This window comes from Mesoplodon bidens (genome assembly GCF_964165515.1).
Source record: "Mesoplodon bidens genome assembly, chromosome: 17".
NCBI classification, from domain to species: domain Eukaryota; kingdom Metazoa; phylum Chordata; class Mammalia; order Artiodactyla; family Ziphiidae; genus Mesoplodon; species Mesoplodon bidens.
In genome coordinates, this window is record NC_138174.1 from 24,183,084 (window position 1) to 24,209,110 (window position 26,027).

Consider the following 26,027-nt stretch of genomic DNA (forward strand, 5'->3'; position numbering starts at 1 on the left):
TTTGAAAAATGTTTTTGACAAATATTTATGAAATAAGGGAAATTCCCAACATGAAAAATATATGTATGGAAGGAAAAAAACTGGAAGTACACCAACATGTAAATAGTTGTTGTCTCTACGTTATTACAGGTGATTTTAATTGTCATCTTTTCATATTTTGGTATTTAATTGTGGTGACACAGTGTAGTGTAATGAGCAGAACTTGGGCTTTGGAGCCTGGCAGACCTGGGCATTACAACTATGCCTGCTGTATAAAAAACTTCACCTCTCGGGCTTCCCTGGTGGCGCAGTGGTTGAGAGTCCGCCTGCCAATGCAGGGGACACGGGTTCGTGCCCCAGTCCGGGAAGATCCCACATGCCATGGAGCGGCTGGGCCCGTGAGCCATGGCTGCTGGGCCTGCGCGTCTGGAGCCTGTGCTCCGCAACGGGAGAGGCCACAACAGTGAGAGGCCCGCGTACCGCAAAAACAACAACAACAACAACAAAAAAAACCCTTCACCTCTCTGACCCTGAGTTTTCTCACAGGAAAAATAGGAATAATAATGACAAGACTGATGTCTGGATTCAATGACATGAAGTGTTTGCCATAAATAGTAAACAGGATTATTATATGAACAAGTATTGCATTTGTGTAGTTGCTCCTTCTCTCTTTCATTTTCTATTTTAATTATTTTTTTAAACATTGCTTCTTCCCTGTTTCTTTAGAGCTCAACTTCCTTCTTAGGAAAAGTGGTATACTCTCCAGTTGGTTTTCTTCTCAGCATAGGTTAAGTGTAAATTCTTTCAGTCTATTCGAAATTACCTTAATTTTATGTTTACTCTTGAAAAGTAGTTTAGAAGGATACGAATTTCTAGATTTGACTTTTTTTAACCAGCATTTTGAAGTTATTCTCTTTCAGCTTCTAGCATAACTGTCAGGCAGATTACTAATCAAACTATTGTTCTACATTCTCAAAGAGTTAGGAAGCCACAGTTAGTCATTCCTTTCTCCATATAAAATGCCTCATTAAAATATTTAGCTACTATGTCTCTGGTACTCGAACATGCCCGTAGTATCGTTCTATTGAAAAAGGAAAAGTAAATCTGATAGAATCTGCTCTTGGTAAACCTAGGCTGGCTCTCCCTGCTTTCTTCTCTACATACTTAAAAAACCATGCTTTTAACAATTATGATTTGTTTTCTGCTCAGGAGCAATAAACTCACCAAGTCTATGATTTCTAGACTTTCCTTCCCCTCTTTGCGCAATCCTAGAGAAGGCAAGAGTTCCAAGAGTATCACTCAGATTTTCTAAGCACATCAAGTATCTCACCTAAGTCAGTTTGCATCTCAGCCACCTATAGGACCCCAGCGGGCAACACAAATGAGCTAAGTGGAGCATGTCAGGCCAGAGGCAAAAAGAAACAGAAGGACTGGACTAAAGGAGCAATCATTATTCAGCTCCTGGCAAACCGTTGCCACACAGGAGTCCAATCAGTACTCCAGGGCATCCAACGTTTCAAGCAAAGTTGAAATACAAAACCTATTTAAATGTGAAATCTCCTTACTTCTAAGTGTTGGCAATTATTTTTTTATTTTTTTTTTGCGGTACACAGGCCTCTCACTGTTGTGGCCTCTCCCGCTGCGGAGCACAGGCTCTGGACGCACAGGCTCAGCGGCCATGGCTCACGGGCCCAGCCGCTCCGCAGCATGTGGGATCCTCCCGGACCGGGGCACGAACCCGTGTCCCCTGCATCAGCAGGTGGACTCTCACCCACTGCGCCACCAGGGAAGCCCATTGGCAATTATTTGAAAAATCAGATTCACATTGGACCAAAGCATAAGCATATCAGTGGGCAGAATTCAGCACACAAGAGTTGAGTTTTAATCTCTTGCTCTAAACTAAGAAATCTAGGTGTCTGTTTAAAAGAAGGGCAGGAGGGAAAACCTAAAAAGTCATATTGGAGGCGCCAATCTTCTCCTGAAAATGTCTCTTTTTATCTATTGATAGATAATATTTATCTACATTATCCTCCTTGCCCCAGAGCACAAAAGTAAAATGAGAGTGAGGTGATTACAAAACTACAAAGGATGGAGAAAAAAAATGTAACCACAACTCCCAAGGAGTAGCCTTCCTGCACTCTTTATTGTTCCTGCTGTAAACGATGCTGCAAAAGGCTCACAGCTTTTTACTTCTTGCATAGTAGCACCAAGAGTGACTTCTTCCATCTTTCATACTTTAAAAAATGTGAGGTAATTCTTCAAGCCCTGTCCCTCACCCCCCTCTCTATCCCAGCTAAAACACAGATCACAAATTATCCCAATTTGCAATGTGCAAAATTGTTTAAATGCATTTGTCACAACTTCCCATTCCTTTTGAAATCTTTTTCCTTTTTGGAATTACAGTCTAAGGAATCTTGCTTACTGTTGCAAAGTGTTTTTTTAATTGTTTTCTTGGTGACTGGGAGGCACTCGTACCCAAGCCATTATATGCTATCATTATTTCCTAGCATTCTGAAACATTCATGAAAAGCTAGAAAATCATTCTCTAATTCCTAGGCTTAAAGTACTTACAATGAAGTCAAATTCCATTAGTAATAAACAACCGGCACCTACTTTCAAGTGCCTGTTGCTACATAGCATGACAAAGGTCTGATCTCTATATCCTATGGAAGAAGTGCTCAATCCAGGCCAGAGAGTTTCCTAACACGCTCATATTCAAGGCAATCCCAATATTCCATTGATACTTTGCACTAAAATCCACAATAAATTGGGCAAATAGCCTTTCAAGTCATTCTGTCAGCATTCAGAGGCAACTGAGTAAGAACTTAAGATACACTACTGTCCTATTAAAAATATTCCTAGCTTCCGTTTTTCTTGAAAACCATGTTAGAAGCACTGAGGTTGTTCAATGAGCCTTCTATCAGAGCAATTCCACTTCGATGCCTTTGTTTTTTGGTTCAGTACTGAGTATGTTAACAAGATACTACAGATTGATAACCAAGGCCAGGCATTTCTTAAGTTTATTGGGGAATTCTTAGCTGGGAGAGAAAGATCACAGACTTAAACAACTGGAAAAAGATAAAAGAACAATTAATTGCACATTATTACAAAAGTAATTTCTGAAATGTTTATTTTGAGCCACTTGCTAAAACAAAATTTTAGTCCGTATTTTGGTAAATGAACATATTAAATTGCTGAAAAGCAAAAAAAAAAGTTACTGTTACGCAAGATCTTAATGTAGTAATTCAACACAAACAGCTACAATTACTCAAAGCTGCTTTTGCTCTATATCTGGTATATTAAACAAAAATGTGAATTACTTTTAACACTGCACAAGTAACCAAAGGTAGTAAATCCAGAAATATTAAAACCTGATATTAAATAGTATTCAAACATTTCAACAAAAACAAAACAATGAACTTCTAGAACTATAATTCTACCCATGTGAAAGGAATGTACATGGATGGTTAAAAAAAATAAATAAATAAATAAAGTGACAAGAGTGACCAACACTGTATCTGCATCTTCAGAACAGGAACACAGTGAGTGAGTAAGTGTGTGCAGGGTCTTCTAATAAAAATGAGAAAAAATGCATTTCATTTTAGTACAATTTCATAATTCCCACGGAAGCGCTAATCGCATGTGCTGGTGACAGGTGGACAGGGTTTTAAGTGGAAAGTATTTTCCCTACACCCTGAATATGGATGCATTACTTTTTTAAAATTCTGTGGAAAGTTTCCCTTGAAAAAACAAAATTTAAAGCAATAGATTGATGGGAAATTGATTATTTTAATTGTGGAAGAATAATATTTGCTAAATAATTAACTAAGAAGACATCTGCATCTAGACTCTGATGATGAGTCAAGGTTAAACTTTGCATTTGGGGAACGTGCATGATATCAAAGTCACGTGGGTAAACTATCTTCCACTTTATACCTGGTGCATTTAATTAACTTCTCCTACCAGTAAAACAAAACCTTTATTTAAGCAAAATGAAAGTATTATGAATTGAATTAATTCACATCAAATATCTGAAAGGGTAAGTGGAACATTTTTCAAAATATGAAGATGTTATCACATATATTCACTGAGTGAATATTCTCAAAGATTTTATTACTCCATTAAATTGTGTCACACCATCCAATAGATACTGTAATTTTCTTCCGTGTCATTCCTTTTGTATAAATCAGGAAATATTTTCAAAATCAAAATTACTAACACCCAAAATATAAGTGTAATTTAATCTTGGCTTGGGAAAAGAAGAATATGAAAGAAGTGCTCCATTTCAGTCTGAAACAATGTTCTAAAAACCCCGTCAGAGGCCTCCTTCACTTTCTTTCCACAGATCCTTCAATGGTTCTGAAACTGATAAAACAGAGAATTCAACCCAAAGCACAACACAACTTTAACAGTTCTGAATAAAATATCATATTTCACAAGGGCCAAAGTGTGCAGAATGGCAGTATTACACTGTCATAATATATCTACTTATGCCAAGTATATTTTTAACAAAATAAGACAGCGTCATCCTCAACAAACAGACCTGTTCTGAAGGCTGAGCAACCAAATAGATCTACAACGTCTTTGGAAAAATCACAAAGTGCCTTTAAACAAAGTAAGTTTAGACTGCTCTTGATTAAAAGATACTGTTATAAACTCCAATGTTTTCTCTCTGTATACGGAAGCTTAACTCCCGTTTCTTTTCACATCTGCCAACACTTAATATTCTTCTCTACATCCCTGCACTGGACTGATAGAAGTGTGGAGTTCCACTGTGATTAGTACTATGCATGCTAGTGTCTAAGGATTGGTCTGTCAGTCCGCAGTGGCTGAATAAGGGAATTCTGAATACATCACAGCTCCAGATAATGCAAAGAAAACAAAGATATGAGGATAATCTTACCATAAGAGAAATAAACAAACATTTTCAAGTACAGAAAGTTTTACAGAACTAATACATTGTCACTTTAGCTTAAAAGAAATTCAGAACTCAGTTTTGCTGTTAATAAAACCCGTACATACATCGAAGTCAACAAACACAACTTGATAGTTATACACTTGTAAAAATTCAATCTAAGCTTAATAATCAATCAATCAATGTCATAACAACCTGGTTCCTAACATTAAAAAACCCAGTCCAGTGCTGCTGCGTATCAAGTTCTGAGAAGCTAAAGACAGAATCAATTCTGGTTATATACATTGCCTGCATTTCTCCACCTTAAAAAAATACCTGAAGAAACTTCAGGAAAATTTATTTTTAAGGCCTGCTCTATTTCTTTATCTTAAATTGAGAAAAACCAAAGCTTACAATGTAACCTTGAAATATTTAAATAGATTTTGGTATTTTTCTTAAAAAGCAATAAAATAATTTCTCTACTGTAATTATAATTCAAATTAATGTAAGTGCCCTTATTCCTTGTCCCCTGGTGGGTGCTATGTCTTCTATACTTTGTGCAGCTTCCAGAACAGTCAGTGCTCAAGAAAAAAGAAAATGAAACAGAGCAAAACCAAAGCCTCCAACAAAAAATGATTTACTCTAAGGTTCACAAAATCTGCTAATGGAAGAACCAAAAATTCACACACACATACCCTCACATACGAAACACAATCCTGGTCCTCTATGCAGGTCAGCTCGCAGTTACTAAAGACAAGTAGTAGAAAATGCAGAGCCCAGAAAGACTGTATCAGAGGACTTTACAAAACAGTGCAGATACACTTTACTGGGGAAGGGATTCAGGGGAGGGTCCCATTTTTTTCTACAAAAAGCTTATCTTTGCTAAAGTGGGGTGTTTTTTTTCCAAAATCCCAACAGTGAAAATAATTATTGGGCTTCTCTAAATGCATTTCCAAATTAACATTAAGTTTTAAAATGTCAACATGTTTTGCACCTTTATTTTCATTTATAGGATAAATTGGGGACCCAAAAAGAGTGAAAAAGAAATAAAAATTCTTACTGCACAATCTTTGTAGACATTTTATTTTAAAGCACCTTTTTAATGTTAACAATGGGTTTCTAACAAGAAAAGAGTAAAATAAAAGAGGGCACCAACCACTAGCAAGGTAAAGTTCTCCTTTACGCGCACGCACACGTGCACACACACGCACACACACACAACACACAGACTTGCTTTCATGTCGGAACAATTGGTAACATTAGCAAATAATGTCATTTGATGAAAGGCTGGGGAAACTACCACTTAGATATTTATAGAAACCTAAAACTACTCATGTTTCTAAGAAATTAAATAACTTGGGGGATTCAAAAACTACCAATAGCTGAACTATGAAAATAAAATTGACCCTTAAAAATAGGACAAAAGATGTCAGAAAAAAAATTAGCCTCAATGCTATTTTTTGATGTGAGATTTGTTATTAATAGGATACCATTTGCTTGCAAAGGAGCAAAATGTAACTCCCTATCCCTGTCACCCACCCTCAGCCACCTCAGTGCAATTTCTAGCAGCACTATTTGGATGCAAAAAGAATGCTGTCAGTGAATGTCCCTGAAAGCCTTCAAATACATGTTCTTAGGGTCTTAACACACTACACATATGTATAGAAGAATAAACGAAGATAATATTTGAGAGATTACAAAAGTTTGAACTATATATACCATGTGATGACACAACGCACTTAAAAAGATATATTTACCTTCCTCCCAATTCACTTTAAATGTTAATATTCACTATTCAAATTTTACCCTATGCATCTTTATCTGTTCCTTCCTCTCTCAAAACAAATAATAAAATATACTGGTTTGGAGTTTGTTCTATGCATTTTCCAAGAGCCAATCAAACAGGGACTCAGATCTCTCGTTGCTGGACGTCTTCTCCATCTCCTCATAGTATTTAAGCACAGCCTGCAGGAGGTCTCCCACTTTCCAGCCTTTTCCTTGTAATCGTTTTGAAAGCTAGTAAGAAAGAAAGGTAAGTCATACATCAGATAAAACTAAGAATCCTGGTGTTCGCAGTAAAATACTGTTTCCCAGTTGGAACAAGGTCTTCTCCCCTAAACCACCACTCTGTACACAAATTAAACATTTTTCCTTCCTGGCTTTTATAAGTACTCTCCTCCACAGAATGACACTTCGGGATTGCCGGAGCCAGAATCCCACAAACATCACCCAGCAGATATACGCCCTCTGTGTGGGCATATAGAGGCTACATTTCTACAGGAAATTCTTAACCTAACTAAATACATCTGCCATACCCTCAATTAGGAACATAAAATAATAAAGACAATGTCAAGTTTAATAAAAGGATGTGGATTTTCCTTCCACAACACATAGTGTGTTTTTTCCCTGGAATACGCACTCTAGCCTCAACGGAAACATGGCTAAGTTAAGAAATGTTAATGTTTAAAAAAAAAAGTAAATAAATATTAAATATTGTGGTGATCATTTTGCAATATATACCAATATCGAATAATTATGTTGTACACCTGAAACTAATACGATGTTATCTATCAATTATAGCCCAATTTTTTTAAAGTAAATAAATGCACGTTTAATTAAACTATCACCACCAATCAGAACATGTCTTCACTCATCTTTTTTCTACTTAGTTCTGTAAAAACTAATTTTTTATAATACAAATATGCTTAACCTTTTTAAAAATAGCTTTACTGCAATATAATTAACATACCATACAATCACCCATTTAAAATATACCAGTCAATGGTTTTCATTATATTCACAGAGTTGAATGCAACATCATCACAATCAATATTAGGACACTTTTATCACACCAAAAAAAAGCCCTACCTGTTAATCATCACTCCCCACTCCTCCAAACCCCCTCAACTCTAGACAATCACTAATCTACTTTCAGTCGATAGACTTGCCTATTTTGGCCATTTCACTTTAATGGAATCATAAAATATATGGTCTTCTGTGACCTGGCTTCTTTCATTTAGCATAATGATTTCAAGTTTCCTCCATGGTACAGCATGTCTCTACTTCATTCCTTTTTACTGACAGATAATATTCCACTGCATGGATATTCCACATTTTATTCATCCATGCATCGGTTAATGGACATTTAGGATATTTCCACTTTTGGCCTATTATAACATTGCCATGGACATATGTTTTCATTCCTCTTGGGTATATACCTGGGAGTAGAACTGCTGGGTCATATGATAATGCTGTTTAACTTTTGAGGAACTTCAAGAATGTTTTCTTAGGTTACGTGGGGATGAGGTTCCCTTACCCCAGCACCATTACACTCAGCTCTGCCTAAGGACTTCCTTAGCCCTCAGTTTATCCAAGACTAAATGACTTGAAAATGTTTGCCTCCCTAAGGTCAGTTCTAATACTTTCCCTGCCCATTCTTTCTCCTTCACAGTTCACGTCCTGAGCAACCCTTTCTGTCTTATTTTCTCCTTCTACCTCAAAACAGAAACCTATACTGGAAAAATTCAAGAAGTATAAATAAAGACAACAAAATACAAAAAAAAAGATTTTACATTATACCTTTTTCACATACTTATTTCAACAGTATCTTTGTAAGTTCTAAACCAGGAATCAAGAGTAACTTGATTCTTCCTTTTTTGTTATTATTGATCATCTTACATTGGTTATTCTTTGGACTACTCTATATTACATAGTAAGATTAAACCAAAGTTCTGATAAGGAAAATTCTTGGACAAAAACCTTAAGACCCTAAACTAAAAATCTTGACTGATAAGGTAGTTGGGGACATCCCTGGTGGCACACTGATTAAGAATTCACCTGCCAATGCAGGGGACATGGGTTCGATCCCTGATCTGGGAAGATCCCACATCCCGCAGAACAACTAAGCCCATGCGCCACAACTACTGAGCCTGTGCTCTAGAGCCCGTGAGCCACAACTACCGAGCCCGCACGCCACAACTACTGATGCCCACGTGCCTAGAGCCCATGCTCCGCAACAAGAAGCCTGCGCACCACAACAAAGAGTAGCTCCTGCTCGCTGCAACTAGAGAAAGCCCGTGCACAGCAACAAAGACCCAACACAGCCAAAAATAAATAAATATATAAATTTATATAAAAACATAAGGTACTTGGCACACAGTAAGTTATCAATAAAAATATCCTATTAGTGCAACGAACCTGAATGTTCTATTATTAGAACCCTATTAAATGCTCAAAGTGAACTATTGTCCCTTATTAAATGTTTAAAGGTTTACTGGCTTTTGCTTATGCCAGCTTCTCATACTAATGAAACTGGATTAACTGAAGAGACACACTAATTACTAGGCACAATTATGAAGCAATTAAATACAAAGAATAACTCTATCTTTTCATATGAATACATGAAATGCTTATTTTTAAAAAAATTTATTTTCTTATTAGTCATCAATTTTATATACATCAGTGTATACATATCAATCCCAATCTCCCAATTCATCCCACCACCCCCACCACCCCCTCACTGCTTTCCCCACTTGGTGTCCATACATTTGTTCTCTACATCTGTGTATCAATTTCTGCTCTGCAAACCGGTTCATCTGTACCATTTTCTAGGTTCCACATATATGCATTAATATACAATATTTGTTTTGCTCTGACTTACTTCACTCTGTATGACAGTCTCTAGATCCATCCACGTCACTACAAATGACCCAATTTCGTTCCTTTTCATGGCTGAGTAATATTCCATTCTATATACGTACCACATCTTCTTTATCCATTCGTCTGCCGATGGACATTTACGTTACTTCCATGAACTGGCTATTGCAAATAGTGCTGCAATGAACAATGGGGTGCATGTGTCTTTCTGAATTATGGTTTTCTCTGGGTATGTGCTCAGTAGCGGGACTGCTGGGTCATATGGTAATACTATTTTTAGGTTTTTAAGGAACCTCCATACTGTTCTCCATAGTGGCTGTATCAATTTACATTCCCACCAACAGTGCAAGAAGGTTCCCTTTTCTCCACACCCTCTCCAGCATTTGTTGTTTGTAGATTTTCTGATGATGCCCATTCTAACTGGTGTGAGGTGATACCTCATTGTAGTTTGGACTTGCATTTCTCTAATAATTAGTGATAATGAGCAGCTTTTCATATGCTTCTTGGCCATCTGTATGTCTGCTTTGGAGAAATGTCTATTTAGGTCTTCTGCCCATTTTTAGATTGGGTTGTTTGTTTTTTTAATATTGAGCTGAATGAGCTGTTTATATATTTTGGAGATTAATCCTTTGTCCGTTGATTCGTTTGCAAATATTTTCTCCCATGCTGAGGGTTGTCTTTTGGTCTTGTTTATGGTTTCCTTTGCTGTGCAAAAGCTTTTAAGGTTCATTAGGTCCCATTTATTTTTGTTTTTATTTCCATTACTCTAGGAGGTGGAACAGAAAAGATCTTGCTGTGATTTATGTCAAAGAGTGTTCTTCCTATGTTTTACTCTAAGAGTTTTATAGTGCCCAGTCTTACATTTAGGTCTCTAATCCATTTTGAGTTTATTTTTGTGTATGGTGTTAGGGAGTGTTCTAATTTCATTCTTTTACATGGAGCTGTCCAGTGTTCCCAGCACCACTTATTGAAGAGACTGTCTTTTCTCCATTGTATATCTTTGCCTCCTTTGTCATAGATTAGTTGACCATAGGTTCACGGGTTTATCTCTGGGCTTTCTATCCTGTTCCATTGATCTATATTTCTGTCTTGGGGCCAGTACCATATTGTCTTGATTACTGTAGCTTTGTAGTATAGTCTGAAGTCAGGTAGTCTGATTCCTCCAGCTCCGTTTTTTTCCCTCAAGACTGCTTTGGCTATTCTGGGTCTTTTGTGTCTCCATATAAATTTTAAGATTTGCTTTTTTTTTTTTTTTTTTTTTTTGCAGTACGCGGGCCTCTCACTGCTGTGGCCTCTCCCGTTACGGAGCACAGGCTCCAGACACGCAGGCTCAGCGGCCATGGCTCACGGGCCCAGCTGCTCCGTGGCATGTGGGATCTTCCCGGACCGGGGCACGAACCCGTGTCCCCTGCATCGGCAAGCGGACTCTCAACCACTGCGCCACCAGGGAAGCCCCAAATTTTAAGATTTGTTGTTCTAGTTCTGTAAAAAAAAATACCATTGGTAATTTGATAGGGATTGCATTGAAACTGTAGATTGTTTTGGTTAGTACAGTCATTTTCAAAATATTGATTCTTCCAATCCAAGAACATGGTATCTCTCTCCATCTGTTGGTATCATCTTTCTTTCATCAGTGTCTTATAGTTTTCTGCATACAGGTCTTTTGTCTCCCTAGGTAGGTTTATTCCTAGGTATTTTATTCTTTTTGTTGCAGTGGTAAATGAGAGTGTTTCCTTAATTTCTCTTTCAGATTTTTCATCATTAGTGTATAGGAATGCAAGAGATTTCTGTGGATTTTGTATCTTGCAACTTTACCAAATTCATTGATTAGCTCTAGTAGTTTTCTGGTGACACGTTTAGCATTCTCTATTTATAGTGTCATATCATCTGCAAACAGTGACAGTTTTACTTCTTCTTTTCCAATTTGTATTCCTTTTTCCTTCCCTGACTGCCGTGGCTAGGACTTCCAAAACTATGTTGAATAAGAGTGGTGAGAGCGGACATCCTTGTCTTATTCCTGATCTTAGAGGAAATGCTTTCAGTTTTTCACCATTGAGAATGATGTTGGCTGTGGGTTTGTCGTATATGGCCTTTATTATGTTGAAGTAGGTTCCCTCTATGCCCACTTTCTGGAGAGTTTTTATCATAAATGGGTGTTGAATTTCGTCAAAAGCTTTTTCTGCATCTGCACTGAGATGATGATATGGTTTTTATTCTTCAATTTGTTAATATGGTGTATCACATTGACTGATTTGCATATATTGAAGAATCCTTGCATCCCTGGATAAATCCCACTTGATCATGGTGTATGATCCTTTTAATGTGTTGTTGGATTCTGTTTGCTAGTATGTTGTTGAGGATTTTTGCATCTATATTCATCAATGATATTGGTCTGCAATTTTCTTTTTTTTGTAGTATCTGTGTCTGGTTTTGGTATCAGGGTGATGGTGGCCTCATAGAATGAGTTTGGGAGTGTTCCTCCCTCTGCTGTATTTTGGAGGAGTTTGAGAAGGATCAGTATTAGCTCTTCTCTAAATGTTTGATAGAATTCACCTGTGAAGCCATCTGGTCCTGGACTTTTGTTTGTTGGAAGATTTTTAATCACAGTTTCAATTTCATTACTTGTAATTGGTTTATTCATATTTTCTATTTCTTCCTGGTTCAGTCTTAGAATTTGTCCATTTCTTCCAGGTTGTCCATGTTATTGGCATAGAGTTGCTTGTAGTAGTCTCTTAGGATGCTTTGTATTTCTGCAGTGTCTGTTGTAACTTCTCCTTTTTCGTTTCTAATTTTATTGAGTTCTCTCCCTCTTTTTCTTGATGAGTCTGGCTAATGGTTTATCAATTTTGTTTATCTTCTCAAAGAACCAGCTTTTAGTTTTACTGATCTTTGCTATTGTTTTCTTTGTTTTTATTTCATTTATTTCTGCTCTGATCTTTATGATTTCTTTCCTTCTGCTAACTTTGGGTTTTGTTTGTTCTTCTTTCTCTAGTTCCTTTAGGTGAAACGTTAGATTGTCTGAGATTTTTCTTGTTTTGTGAAGTAGGCTTGTATAGCTATAAACTTCCCTCTTAGAATTGCTTTTGCTGCATCCCATAGGTTTTGGATCATCATGTTTTCATTGTCATTTGTCTCCAGGTATTTTTTTATTTCCTCTTTGATTTCTTCAGTGATCTCTTGGTTATTTAGTAACATATTGTTTAGCCTCCATGTGTTTGTGTTATTTACGTTTTTTTCCCTGGAATTGATTTCTAATCTCATAGCATTGTGGTCAGAAAAGATGCTTGATATGAAATCAATTTTCTTAAATTTACTGAGGCTTGACTTGTGACCCAAGATGTGATCTATCCTGGAGAATATATTCCATGTGCACTTGAGAAAAAAGTGTCACCTGCTGTTTTTGGATGAAATGTCCTGTAAATATCAATTAAATCTGGTCTATTGTGTCATTTAAAGCTTGTATTTCCTTATTAATTTTCTGTCTGGATGATCTGTCCATTGGTGTAAGTGAGGTATTAAAGTCCCCCACTATTACTGTGTTACTGTCGATTTCCTCTTTTAGAGCTGTTAGCAGTTGCCTTATGTATTGAGGTGCCCCTATGTTGGGTGCATATATATTTATAGTTGTTGTATCTTCTTCTTGGATTGATCCCTTGATCATTACATAGTGTCCTTCCTTGTCTGTTGTAACATTCTTTATTTTAAAGTCTATTTTATCTGATACTGAGTATTGCTACTCCAGCTTTCTTTTGATTTCCATTTGCATGGAATGTCTTTTTCCATCCCTTCACTTTCTGCCTGTATGTGTCCCTAGGTCTCAAGTGGGTCTCTTGTAGACAGCACATACATTGGTCTTGTTTTTGTATCCATTCAGCAAGCCTGTGTCTTTTGGTTGGAGCATTTAATCCATTCACGTTTAAGGTAATTATCTATATGTATGTTCCTATTTCCATTTTCTTAATTGTTTTGGGTTTGTTTTTGTAGGTCCTTTCCTTCTCGTGTTTCCCACTTAGAGAAATTCCTTTAGCATTTGTTGTAGAGCTGGTTTCGTGGTGCTGAATTCTCTTAGCTTTTGCTTGTCTGCAAAGCTTTTGATTTCTCCTTCGAATCTGAATGAGATCCTTGCCGGGTACAGTAATCTTGGTTGTAGGTTCTTCCCTTTCATCACTTTTAAGTATATCATGCCACTCCCTTCTGGCTTGTAGAGTTTCTGCTGAGAAATCAGCTGTTAACCTTATGGGAGTTCCCTTGTATGTTATTTGTCGTTTTTCCCTTGCTGCTTTCAGTAATTTTTCTTTGCCTTTAATTTTTGCCAATTTGATGACTATGTGTTTTGGTGTGTTTCTCCTTGGGTTTATCCTGTATGGGATTCTCTGCATTTCCTGGACTTGGGTGGCTATTTCCTTTCCCATGTTGGGGAAGTTTTTGACTATAATCTCTTCAAGTATTTTCTCGGATCCTTTCTCTCTCTCTTCTCCTTCTGGGACCCCTATAATGTGAATGCTGTTGCGTTTAATGTTGTCCCAGAGGTCTCTTAGGCTGTCTTCATTTCTTTTCATTCTTTTTTCTTTATTCTGTTCCGCAGCAGTGAATTCCACCATTCTGTCTTCCAGGTCACTTACCTGTTCTTCTGTTATTACCAGTTCTTACCAGTTATTCTGCTATTGATTCCTTCCAGTGTTAGTTTTCATTTCAGTTATTGTATTGTTCATCTCTGTTTGTTTGTTCTTTAATTCTTCTAGATCTTTTTTAAACATATCTTGCATCTTCTCGATCTTTGCCTCCATTCTTTTTCCGAGGTCCTGGATCATCTTCACTATCATTATTCTGAATTCTTTTTCTGGAAGGTTGCCTATCTCCACTTCATTTATTTGTTTTTCTGGGGTTTTGTCTTGTTCCTTCATCTCGTATATAGCCCTCTGCCTTTTCATCTTGTCTATCTTTCTGTGAATGTGGTTTTTGTTCCACAGGCTGCAGAACTACAGTTCTTCTCCTGTCTGCCCTCTGGTGGATGAGGCTATCTAAGAGGCTTGTGCAGGTTTCCTGATGGGAGGGACTGGTGGTGGGTAGAGCTGGCTGTTGCTCTGGTGGTCAGAGCTCGCTAAAACTTTAATCCGCTTGTCTGATGATGGTTGGGGTTGGGTTCCCTCCCTGTTGGTTGTCTGGCCTGAGGCGACCCAACACTGGAGCCTACCCGGGCTCTTTGGTGGGGCTAGTGGTGGACTGTGGGAGGGGTCACACCAAGGAGTACTTCCCAGAACTTCTGCTGCCAGTAAGACCCTATTTCTAATACGGATTGATTCATTCAGTTCTAAATCAGTGACCCAAGCATTACAGAGTGTAAAGACCGTAAGTCATATGACTCATCCTTGCCATGGTTTATTTCCACAAACACTATCACTTGCCCAGAAATAACTATAATTTTGTAAATCTCTTATTTCCCCCAAGTTCTTTATGATTGATTTCCTTCTTTCCAGTGCATTTGACCTGAAGTCATAGGTCCATCCAATTGATAAGACAGGAAACTCATGAAATGCTTATTAAAGGCACCTAACTGAAAATTTTGGATGTGCCAGGCAGTAGATTAAGCATTTTTTTTTCACAGTATTTTATTTAATCCTCACAAACCTCTGCAAGGTAAATTCTATACTCATTTCCACGGTACAGATAAAGAAACTGAGACTGGTGAACTTACCCAAGGTTACACTGATAGAGAATGGCGGAGCTGATACCTGAGCCCAACCACTGGACTCTATTACCTGAGCATTTACCCACTTTCTATCAACCATGTGACACAGAACATCATATACCATGTCCTCACAACCATCCTAATAAGGTAGGTACTTACTTGTATAAACTCCTTGTTTGCAGAGTCATGAAAATAAAGTTCTGCAACTTCGGCCTCAGAGGCAACGAGCCACTGAAGAATAATCCTTAGCTGGGGGTCTACTGTGCATGGCTCCGTGTCAACGTTCGTAATTAGCAGAGTATTTCCATCTTGCTCTGAACCTAATATTTAAATTGAAACGATATGAAGTGAAACTCATCAATTCAACTCTCAGTGCTCTGCTTTCCAAGGACATAAAAGCATTTTCCATTTGTTAAGATTCCAAGGAATTCTGGAAAAAAATTCATCTTTTCTTAATTGTACCATAACATCAACTAAAGCATTACTTTGAAAATGCAAAATAATACTAACACAAAGGAACAGCTTTGATCATTTGTGACAGCACAAATGCAGAACTCTATTCTGAGGTATTGAATTCAAGAGCCAATTCACAAATACCATAATTTGTGTCAAAATATAATCTATAGGTAAAGCCGAAAAAAAAGAAAAAAAGTAAAATGCTACAATTACAATCAAAATATAAATAAAACACAAATAAAAACCTCAAATAAATACATTAAATGGACTTTAAGAAAGCTTTCTGAACTCAGAGAAAAAGCAGCAGCAGTGACACTTGTATTGCACATATTACCTCCTAAGTATTGTTTTAATCTCTTTACATATACAAACCCCTTTAATCCTCACAAGCACCCTGTGAGGAGGGAACTGCTATCATCTGATTTTACAGGTGAGGAATCTGAGGCAGAGAGAGATCCAGAGTCTCACAGCCAGAAATGGCTGAGCCAGGAAATAAACACAGGAGGTCTGGCTCCATGCTCTTAATCACTTCACTCTTTAGGCAAAATATGAAAAAAAAAAAAAAAAAGTCACATGCAACCACTTACCTCCCAAAAGCTAAACCAGGGAATTTTCTGGTACACCCCTATTATAAATAAGACACTGTTCTCAAGTTTATTTTTTAATGAAAATTATGATTTCAACATAAAGAAGATGAATCCTTGTTGACTATAAAACTAATGCCCATGGACCAGTATCGTGTGTTTAACACTGCTGCTTAGTGGTGGGCCTCCCACACAAGAGGCCAGCAGTGGGGCATGCTGGCAGACATGGCACCAATTTGCACCAGTAATGGACATTTGTTGGTGAATGTCCCTGATTCTTTTTTTACAGTTTGCAGGGCATTCTAGACCACTACTAATCATTTTTAGGATTCATATTGACCCCCAAAATTTTTCATTTAAAAAAATTGGTCCACACTATTCTCTTAGCATAAATGTATTATCATTTCCCTCCTCTCTCCCCTCTTTCAGTCAAAAACGGGTCTGGTAGACGATGGTACCAGACAGTCTTTGGGCCATTCTGTAAATTCTGCAGAGGTCATGGGGTTGAAGTGTTCTCTGTACCATTGGATTTCTCAGTTCAGTGTTCCTGGTTGCCTGGCCTAAGAATGACTTGTCTTTGTAGAGATTACTCAACCCTAGCGAAAAGAGAAAGAACTGACATCCTGCAATTACAAACAATAACAAAAAAAATGAAGTTTTTTGCCTTAGGATTTCCATAATTTTGAATCATTTATAAATATACATCAATCCATCTCCTAATTTACCAATTTCTAATTTAAAAAATTTGAAAGTTAGCTACGATTTTCTATATAATGAGAGATGACTATAATCTCTAAAGCTGAGTAATGACATATCTACATATAATTAACCTCACAGTTTATAACTAGTTACAAAAAAAATACTGAACAGCCTGTGACCAATGGTATCTAGTATTTATATCTTTGAAACCATGTTCATTAAAGGAAGAAACGAATATTTTCTTCAAATATATGTGTGAGTGTAAGACTGGAATTGAGGGAAGGAAGAATCGATTTTAAAATATCTTTTTTATTTTTACTTATTGATTTATGTAAGGTTGACAGCAAAACAAACTGACATGTGATATGATAATAAGTTATATCTCATAATGTAAGAATTTTATATTTTGAAAAAGATAATTACATGAAGAGATTATCATGAATTTCTCTCTCAAATAATTGAATAATTCTTTTAAAGTAGTTCAGTCTTTACACTGATGAGTACTTCCTTAGTTTAGCAATCAAATAACACAAACTGCTCGGCAAAGGATCTGACACTGGTTGGATTAGTCAAGAATACCTTGATTTGGAATATTTCTTCATCTTTCAATTCCTTTATTTTATTATCTGTACAATAAGAAATTTGGACAAGAACTTCTCTTGGGTCTACTCTAGTTACAAACTTTTGTAATTTTAATGGAAAACAATTTAAAAATAAATCAAAGTTTGTTCTAACAAATATTATTTCAAGTTACATTGAATAGTTTAAATGAATAATATTGTATTGAAGGGGGCTTCCCTGGTGGCACAGTGGTTGAGAGTCCGCCTGCCGATGCAGGGGACGCAGGTTCGTGCCCCGGTCCTGGAAGATCCCACGTGCCGCGGAGCGGCTGGGCCCGTGAGCCATGGCCACTGAGCCTGCGCGTCCAGAGCCTGTGCTCTGCAATGGGAGAGGCCACCGCAGTGAGAGGGCCGCGTACAGCAAAAAAAAAAAAAAAAAAAAAAAAAAAAATTGTATTGAAGGGATCCCAAAAGACATTAATAACCAAAAGGGAAGGGAAAAAATACCACTGTGAAATGTAAAATGATTTTTTCTCAGTTATTATTAAAAGTCTTCAGTTAGTATTTCCCATTTAATCTGACTTTATATAGGTTATTATAAATGTCTTTTATTTTTGTATGTCTGTATTGCTTAACATTCCAAGTCTAGTAAAATCTTATAGCAAATAAATCAATGAATTTAAACAAAACAAAACAAAAAAGAATACCCTGGTTTGTAATGTAAAAACCCTGATTTGTAACAACCCAGCGCCTCTCTGATGAAAATGTACAAACACAAACATTAAAGACTTCTCTAAAGAACCTTATAAAAAAACATGCAAACACTTTGAAAAAACAAATTGTCAGTGAGTTACCTTCTACATCATCCTCATGCTCTTCATCTTTATCATCCGGCCCATCACTTATCGAATGAAGTAGCAGAAGCAGTTAAAAAAAAAAAAAAAAAAAAAGCTTTAATTAATAATGGTTCTAAAGCCAATTCTTAAAACGTGGTAAAAAATGAATGATACAATATGACATATGATATTTAAAAAGGGGAGAGATGACAATAAAAAGGAAGCTTTGCTTCTCACACCATTTCATGTTAAAATCTCAATTGCAAATGATGCCTAAAGGTAAGTTATCAGTAACTGAGAAGTTCTACCTGACCATGATATCTATACAGTGTCAAGTAATTACATAATAAAATTTAATTTAAAATAATTTAAAGCCAAAATATTCTAATTTGGTTTTAGATAACACAGCATCTGAATATTGCAGAATGCCATGTATAATTATTAATGCTTCTTCTGATGCCATTTGTATATTTTTTAACATAGTAAAAACACATTTTTTTCTATACCTTTCTTATAAATAAAACTGCAAACAAAAACAAAAAACCAAAACAAAACAACAGAAATCCTGTAGGAAGCAAGCTCTTTTTAATGAAACAGTAACTGGTAGAATGAAAAATAGCAAGCAGTGCAACACATGCATAGAATTAACACATTTTGCAATTAGATGTCAGCCACATCTTAGCATAGTTGAATTTTTTCATTAGATGTAAATTTATCAAGCAGAATCATGTCAAAATATAGGAGAAAAGCAGGTCGATACACATTGGCACTGTAACCCACATTTTTTAAAGAATATGACATCATGCATTAGTGGTGAAAGACTCATCAGTGTTTAGGTTTCTGGACTGGACCAACCTGTCTGATGTTGGAAAGGATAAATTGTCCTCATACAAATCTCCTTCTAAAGCAAGACTGCTCCAGCTACTGCTGTTACCATTACTGCCAGAGGAAGAAAAGAACAGAGCTGAACTAGCAAATGAATGGTAAAGACGACCCTGGTTTTCCTTGGAACAGCATGCGTCAGTGGCAACTGCGGACGTTCTGAAGCTGCCACAGTGGGTGCAGCATCTGTGGAGTTACGTAAAGACCATCGCTGCTACTGTACAAGGTATTTGACAGTTTCAGAGATTTGGGAGTTTTCTTACTTGTCCTCAAAAGTTCATGAAAATTATTCTAAATGTGTATTTATTTTACAGATTAAGACAATGACTTTTAGGACAGTAAATGAATGCATGAACTAAGAAGTTTCACAATGAAATTACTGTCTATGGCAAAGCTTAGGATATAATTTGTTGAAAGCCAATGCTCTTCAGTTTGGATAAAGTTTAAAAACAAAAAAACCACAGGTTAACATTTTCTCAAGTGTTTAGACAGTGCAAACAGTGATGGGCCAGGGTGGTGGTGGAGGATGGGGAAAGGGATGGGATGGCAGACACCAAAACACAGTCCCAAATAGACCTTTTCTAACTACTGGGAGAAAAGCTGTCTTCTGATTTTAAAATACTCTTATTATGTTAATTACCTTCATCTCATTAATTATGTATAATTCAGTAGGTGGCAAATAATATACATTTTCTTCAGAATACTGAATAACCAAGGTATAATCAAGCATTACACTTGTCTGATCAGCCAGTCACTGACGCCGCACAGATACCTTCTCACGCTACCTAATCAAAAGAAGAAAGCAACTACATTCTACAAGGGCGGCAAAGCGATAGAACACAAAAAGCAACTGCGTTCAGAAACAAAACTAAATTCAGTTTTTCAGATTAAAATCTAAACATGCAATTTAAAAAAATTCTAATCATTAAAATAATTAGTAAGCACACATTAGTTTGCAGTGATAAGCAGCTATATTTCCCCATATTAGGCTAGACAATTATAAAAATTAATATTCACACAAACCAAAATTTTGGTTCTAAAAAATGAATTAACATAAAATCATCTTTCATGCATCAGTAAATGTTGACAAGGTTACCAAAAAAGGGGATGATTATTTAAAAGTTCTAAATAGTTTCCAGGCCATCTCAATAATTAACATATCCATATTAACTCTAGCACTATCAAACTGTCACAAACCATAATGCATTACAGAATAAAAGTTAAAACTGATCAGTGTCTTTTTGACATTATGTTCAAACAAATATAGATCTATTATAAAACCATTAAACCAACCAGAGTTTTTGCCCATGTAGTCTGTTGCCAGACAAACCAAAAATGAGAAAATATGGAAATACAGAATGGATAGACAGCTGTGAGCCGAGGAGAAAGAGAAAATTAATGATCTCAAACAGCATGTTTACTTCTATCAATAGAATGGTTATCTAAGCACAGAAAACAATTACAAAATTAAAATTCTTACCCATTTCCACACTAAAGCCATGTATCTTAAGTGTGTTCTCTGAATCTTAAGTGTGGTCTCTAAATCACTTGCTTTCAAATAATCTGAGGGACTTATCAAGCCTGCAGAATCTTGGGACCCTCCAATGACCCAGGGAATCTTAATCTCTGGGAGGCAAGCACACCACCAACCCTGGATGAGCCCCACTAAGTTTTTCTTTGTTCCTGAACCTTGAGGCCACACAGCATCATTAGTTCTTATTAATTCTATAGTCAATGAAAACCACAGGTGTTTTTCTGACAAAAGGCTATCAAGTCAGGTTTTCCCCATCCTGAATTCAAATAATTAATTTTCTGAACCTAAATGCATTTACCTATGTTAAACATTATTAGTTTAGCCTCAGCCTGATTTGGTCTTTTTGAACCTTGGTTCCGTTAATGGGATTACCTTTTCATCTTTGTTTTGAGTCACTCACAAATACTAAGTGTCCTACATCACTAATAAAATAATGCTGAAGGGGAAGAACCAAGGACAGACCTTGGTAGGCGCCTCCCTCTCTTCATCGAATTAGATAACTTTCCATATCAAGTCATTCTACCAGCTACAGTCCTCTTAACGCCACTAGCCTCTAACCCTTGTTCTCCCACTTTAACACCAGGATTCCGTAAGCAACAATGTCAACCCCCAACTGAAATTCTGAAGCCTGCTTCTCAAAGATGAGAGAAGAATTTAAGTGTTTAATATTCTACTCTAAAGTTATGGGAAGGGCCAAATGATGATCTGTGATATTACCCCCACTTCCTGCTACCACTTTTAAAGACTGCCTTTTTGGATTGAGATTTTGTAAAATACTGGTGGTTTATGTCACATTTTAAGAAATTATGACAAAATAGATACTTCATAAAAATATTAATACTTACTGGTTAGTCCAAGCATCAAACAAAATACTCTGAGATGATGTGTTCTAACAGGTGAAAAGCCGTTTAGGCCTTAACAGAGTTAAGCAGCTTCTCTGCTGTTCTAACAGGTGAAAAGCCATTTAGGCCTTTACAGAGTTAAGAATATAAGAAACAACTGTTATAATTAATAAAATATTCCAAAACTATTTTAATGAACAAAGTAAACTGAGAAAATGATATATGAAGTGACTTCTGCTGTACAAAACCACGTTTTTATAATGAGTTTATGTATGTTCAGTCATTCAAGTATAAATTGCTCAAGTTACAGTGTTCCTGAAAGGACAAGTAAGGAATCCTTCCCCCCAAAGTATACTACTTTCATGTCAAGAAAATTACAGGGCCATTTCGATGCCTTTTACAGATAACTGTTCTTTTTCTTATCCTTCAGAGAAAAAAAAAAAGTACCCTCTTTAAAGTGAGAAAGAAAATATTTTCCTCAAAAATTCATGAGAAGTCCAAGTAAAGCTTAAAGGGTATAGAATCAAATGTATGAAGTATTTTTCATATCAACTATTGGCACATTCAAAGAAAATTAGTTCAGCTAGTTATTGTATTTAATAAATGTCAAAACCATTAGAAATATATTGTGAACAATAAAACACACTTTGAAAATAACAGATTTTCAAATTCCGAATTTTAATATCAAACTCAATGTAAATTTATAGCTTACTTCTGAGGTCTGAGTACCTGAACTATGCAATTACATGCAAAACCATAGTCACCTTTCACTTAGATGATGAAAACTACTGCTTTCATCCTGGTGTTCATCTTCAAAACTTAAATTGGACCAGCTACCAGTGCTGTCATCACCAATACTGAGATTCATCTGCTGGCTACCAAAAGACTCAGTTGACTGAAAGTCTTCTATTTCTTTTGGACTGGAAAAAAAAAAAAAAAAGGAAGGAAGAAAGAAAGAAAGTCCAAAAGCATCAGATTCTGAATTCTAGGACTATCCATTTGATGATAAAGATGACAAAAACAAGAAGTGATATTCAGAGCTAGACCAGTGGTCCATCTAACCCTTGGTTTGTGTCTGCTAATAACGAGACTTGGCAGGAGAACATACTAACTTCAAACTTAGGTGAGGCACCTACACAACATCCCTAACTCACCTTGTTCATCTATTATGGATCCATCCCAAGCGTACCATTTACTTAAATTCTCTTTAAAGCAGTTCATATTTTCAACTGGGACCTCTATGAAGGAGCACAAATTCCTAAGTTTTTGTAAGAGTATTTTATTTGTACCAACAATTACCCCTTTTCTGGCTTAATTTAAGAACAAAAAAAAGTAGTTCAAGGAATTCTAGTACTGTCAAGCCTATAATCAAAGTAGCCAAATCTCTTCAAGATTTTGAGCTTGGATCATAACCTCTCTCATTTTTTCTCAATGAAAAGACATTTATATTTTTAGTCCATCTTCACAAGAAATGTCATTCACTGTTCAATTACTGTATTTGTCCCTTCTACATTTTATTCTGGAGTAACAGTTTAAAGTGATATTTTAATTTCTTATTGAAGTATAGTTGATTTACAATATTAAATTAGTTTCAGGTGTACAACATAGTGATTCAATATTTTTATAGATTACACTCCACTGAAAGCTTTTACAAAATAATGGCTATATTTGTTTCCCTGTGCTGTACAATTTATCCTTGTTGCTTATTTTACACATAGTAGTTGGTATCTCTTAACCCCATACCCCTATCTTGCCCCACATTTTTAAACATGAAGAGGGAAAATGCTGGTCTTCTGGTCAAAATCTTCTAGTGGCTTCTCGTCAATCAAAATAAGAGTCCAAATCCTTATAACATACATCAGGTGTGACAACCTCTCATAACCTCCACTGGTCTCCTACTCTCCCTGGCTCCCCTGCTTTAGCCACACAAGCTTCTCTGCTGCTTCCCCAACATGCACAGTCCGACTCCTTTGCCTGGAACCCTGTTCCGCCTGATTCCCACTTACCTTATTCTCTCTCCACCTTTGGCTCTTTGCTCAAATGTTACCATGCCAGAGCAGCTTCCCTGCTACCTGCTGAAAACTGCACCACACCCCACCGGCTGCTGCCCACTGCCACCCCCAGCACTAACTCCCTGCATCTCCCTATTTTAAGATGACCAAGAAAAGAGGCAGTGCTTCTCACGGCTTTAACAAAAGCTACTAAAATATCTGGCGTTGTCGTGTGGCTTAATTAAATTCCTCCTCAACTCAAGAAATTTTCTTTCTGTGAGACTAACAAAAATAATCCTACAAACTAATAACACAAGATGGTCCTGATGTTTTCCCAGGGAGAAAGAAGGTTAAAAGTGAATATTTTAACTAAGGCGTTAGTATCGCTGAGCACGAGACACGGTTACTGAAATGCAGAACACTGCAGGACCATCAGAAAGAACTGTCCCCTTAGATGATGGCCTATCAAGAGGAGTGATGGCAGGAGTGGAAGTATTTGGAGAATTTTTTCTTTCTTCAGAGCAGTTTGGTTAAATTACACTCTTTTTAAGAAAACTTACCTTTGTGAACAGAAATAAAAATTTAATCTCAGAGTAGTACGTTAACATGGTGATACTCAATATTTGCTGTATAAAATTCTCCAGCTGATTCTCTGATTCAGCTTTACCTACTTCACAGCTTTGTAAACTTGGGCAAAAGGTGATTATCCACGCTAAGCCACACCTTCCAGCTCAGTAAACGGTTCATACCTTCCTTCCCTCAAAGGGCTGTTGTGGGATAATGAAAGTAAGGCACTATGAAAGTAACAGGTAGGCTATAAAACCATACACAAATGTAATAGGGAATATTTTTTGTGAATTTAGGATTAAAAATAATCATATCTTGCTGAACAGGACCTAAGACACAAATGATCAAGTTAACTTTTCCCTTCATCTTAAGACCCGAAAGAAATCGGAAACTTACCTGCTAACGGCCTGACCAACATTCCTCATCGCCGACGTCATTATCTCAGTAGTGAGGCTTTCAGCAAAGATGACACCGTCCTGTCCGATCCCACTATCAGCTGCCAAACTGGTACTGCTCAGCTCTCTCTCTGCCTTTTCAACTGCTTCCGCAACTATCTTCTCAGCAAGCACTGTCTTCTTCTCAAGATCAATGTGAATTTGAGGGACATCAAGATGAAAAATTCTAGATTTCTGGTAGACATTGCTAAATTTTGAATTAGCTAAATTAGAAACTGGCTTACTCCTAGCAAGTGAATCTGGTCTGGGACAGCATGGACATGAATTTCCAGTGCAGTCATGGAGCTCTTTCCGGTCACAATACCTGCAAGCCTGACTTACCAGAGGTGACAACTTTTCTGCATAAGTGACCCTATCGGCCGCTTTTGTGGTCTCAGACACATGGAAGACTGCAGATCCTGAACTCAGCTCTAAAGCGTCATCCACTACTTTGTGAGCGTACTGTTCTATAGCTTGAACAACAATCTCGCCATAACCGCACCCACTCACGCTGCCCGTACTGTGGGAAAATCTGTGATTTTGTGAGGAAGGATGAAGAGACGTGGGAAATTCTGGCTCGAAGTGAGACTCGGCATCTTCATCGCATCCATTTTTTTCATAAAGGCAAGAATCTGTTAAGGATTTCGGCAAGCCAACTGTGGATGCCGTCAGCTCCTTTTTAACATCTCTTGTAATGTTGTGAGCGAGAGAGGTTGAAAAACTATACAGTTCCAAGCACTCATCTCTGCATGTATCCCGTGTCCATTCACAAGTTGGGTTTTTATGAAGGTAACCTCCACTTATTTTACTTTGTCTTTTTTTATCTACTCCTTGCTGGTGTTCTTTACTTAAGAATAGTAACAGTTCATCATTGGTTTTCACCTGTGAGCTTTGCACAGGCAACATTTTTGAGTTGCACTTCATTTTGGCTGTCTTAGATGCTTCTTGTAATCCTGACTTAACAGACCGATAAGCAAGTCTATTGGCATACTGGTCCATTATTAACTCACTATCACCACCTTCCTGTTTCAGTATTCGGATAATGTGACCTGCGTACTCATCTGTCACACTTTCGCAGCTGGGATACTTGTATGTCAGACCTGACAGACAAGAACTTGGTGGTAACGAAAGAATAAACGAATCTGCTTCTCCTGGGTGTGCTACAGCCTCTATATCCGTCTTCTCTTCTGATCTATAATCTTGGTCACTATCAACATAACTGTTCCTCTTCTGCCTGAAAAGCATACAACTTCTAACTTTCGCTATTTTTTCAGCTTCTGTAATGACTTCTGCTGCCATATCACCTGCAAAATTGCATAATGTTTGTACGTTTTCATCTAAGCAATTTAAAAAAGTAGGTGATACGCTTCTTTGACTTTGCACATTTAAGCAAGGGCTTTTAACCTTGGGTTCTTGAATTATTT

At 36.9% G+C, this 26,027-nt stretch overlaps 1 protein-coding gene across 1 annotated transcript in view; it reads right to left on the minus strand.

The window, feature by feature from the left end:
* Positions 1–5,942: 5,942 nt before the first annotated feature.
* Positions 5,943–26,027, minus strand: part of AKAP11 (A-kinase anchoring protein 11) — a 45,950-nt gene continuing 25,865 nt past the window's right edge. The window contains exons 9-14 of the mRNA XM_081214697.1: positions 24,566–26,022; positions 22,376–22,531; positions 19,209–19,292; positions 18,372–18,418; positions 15,378–15,538; positions 5,943–6,889 (exon numbers count right to left, since the gene is read on the minus strand). Of these exons, the coding sequence (XP_081070823.1) occupies positions 6,749–6,889; positions 15,378–15,538; positions 18,372–18,418; positions 19,209–19,292; positions 22,376–22,531; positions 24,566–26,022 (2,046 nt within the window). The 3' untranslated portion in view covers positions 5,943–6,748. The remainder of the gene's footprint in view (positions 6,890–15,377; positions 15,539–18,371; positions 18,419–19,208; positions 19,293–22,375; positions 22,532–24,565; positions 26,023–26,027) is intronic.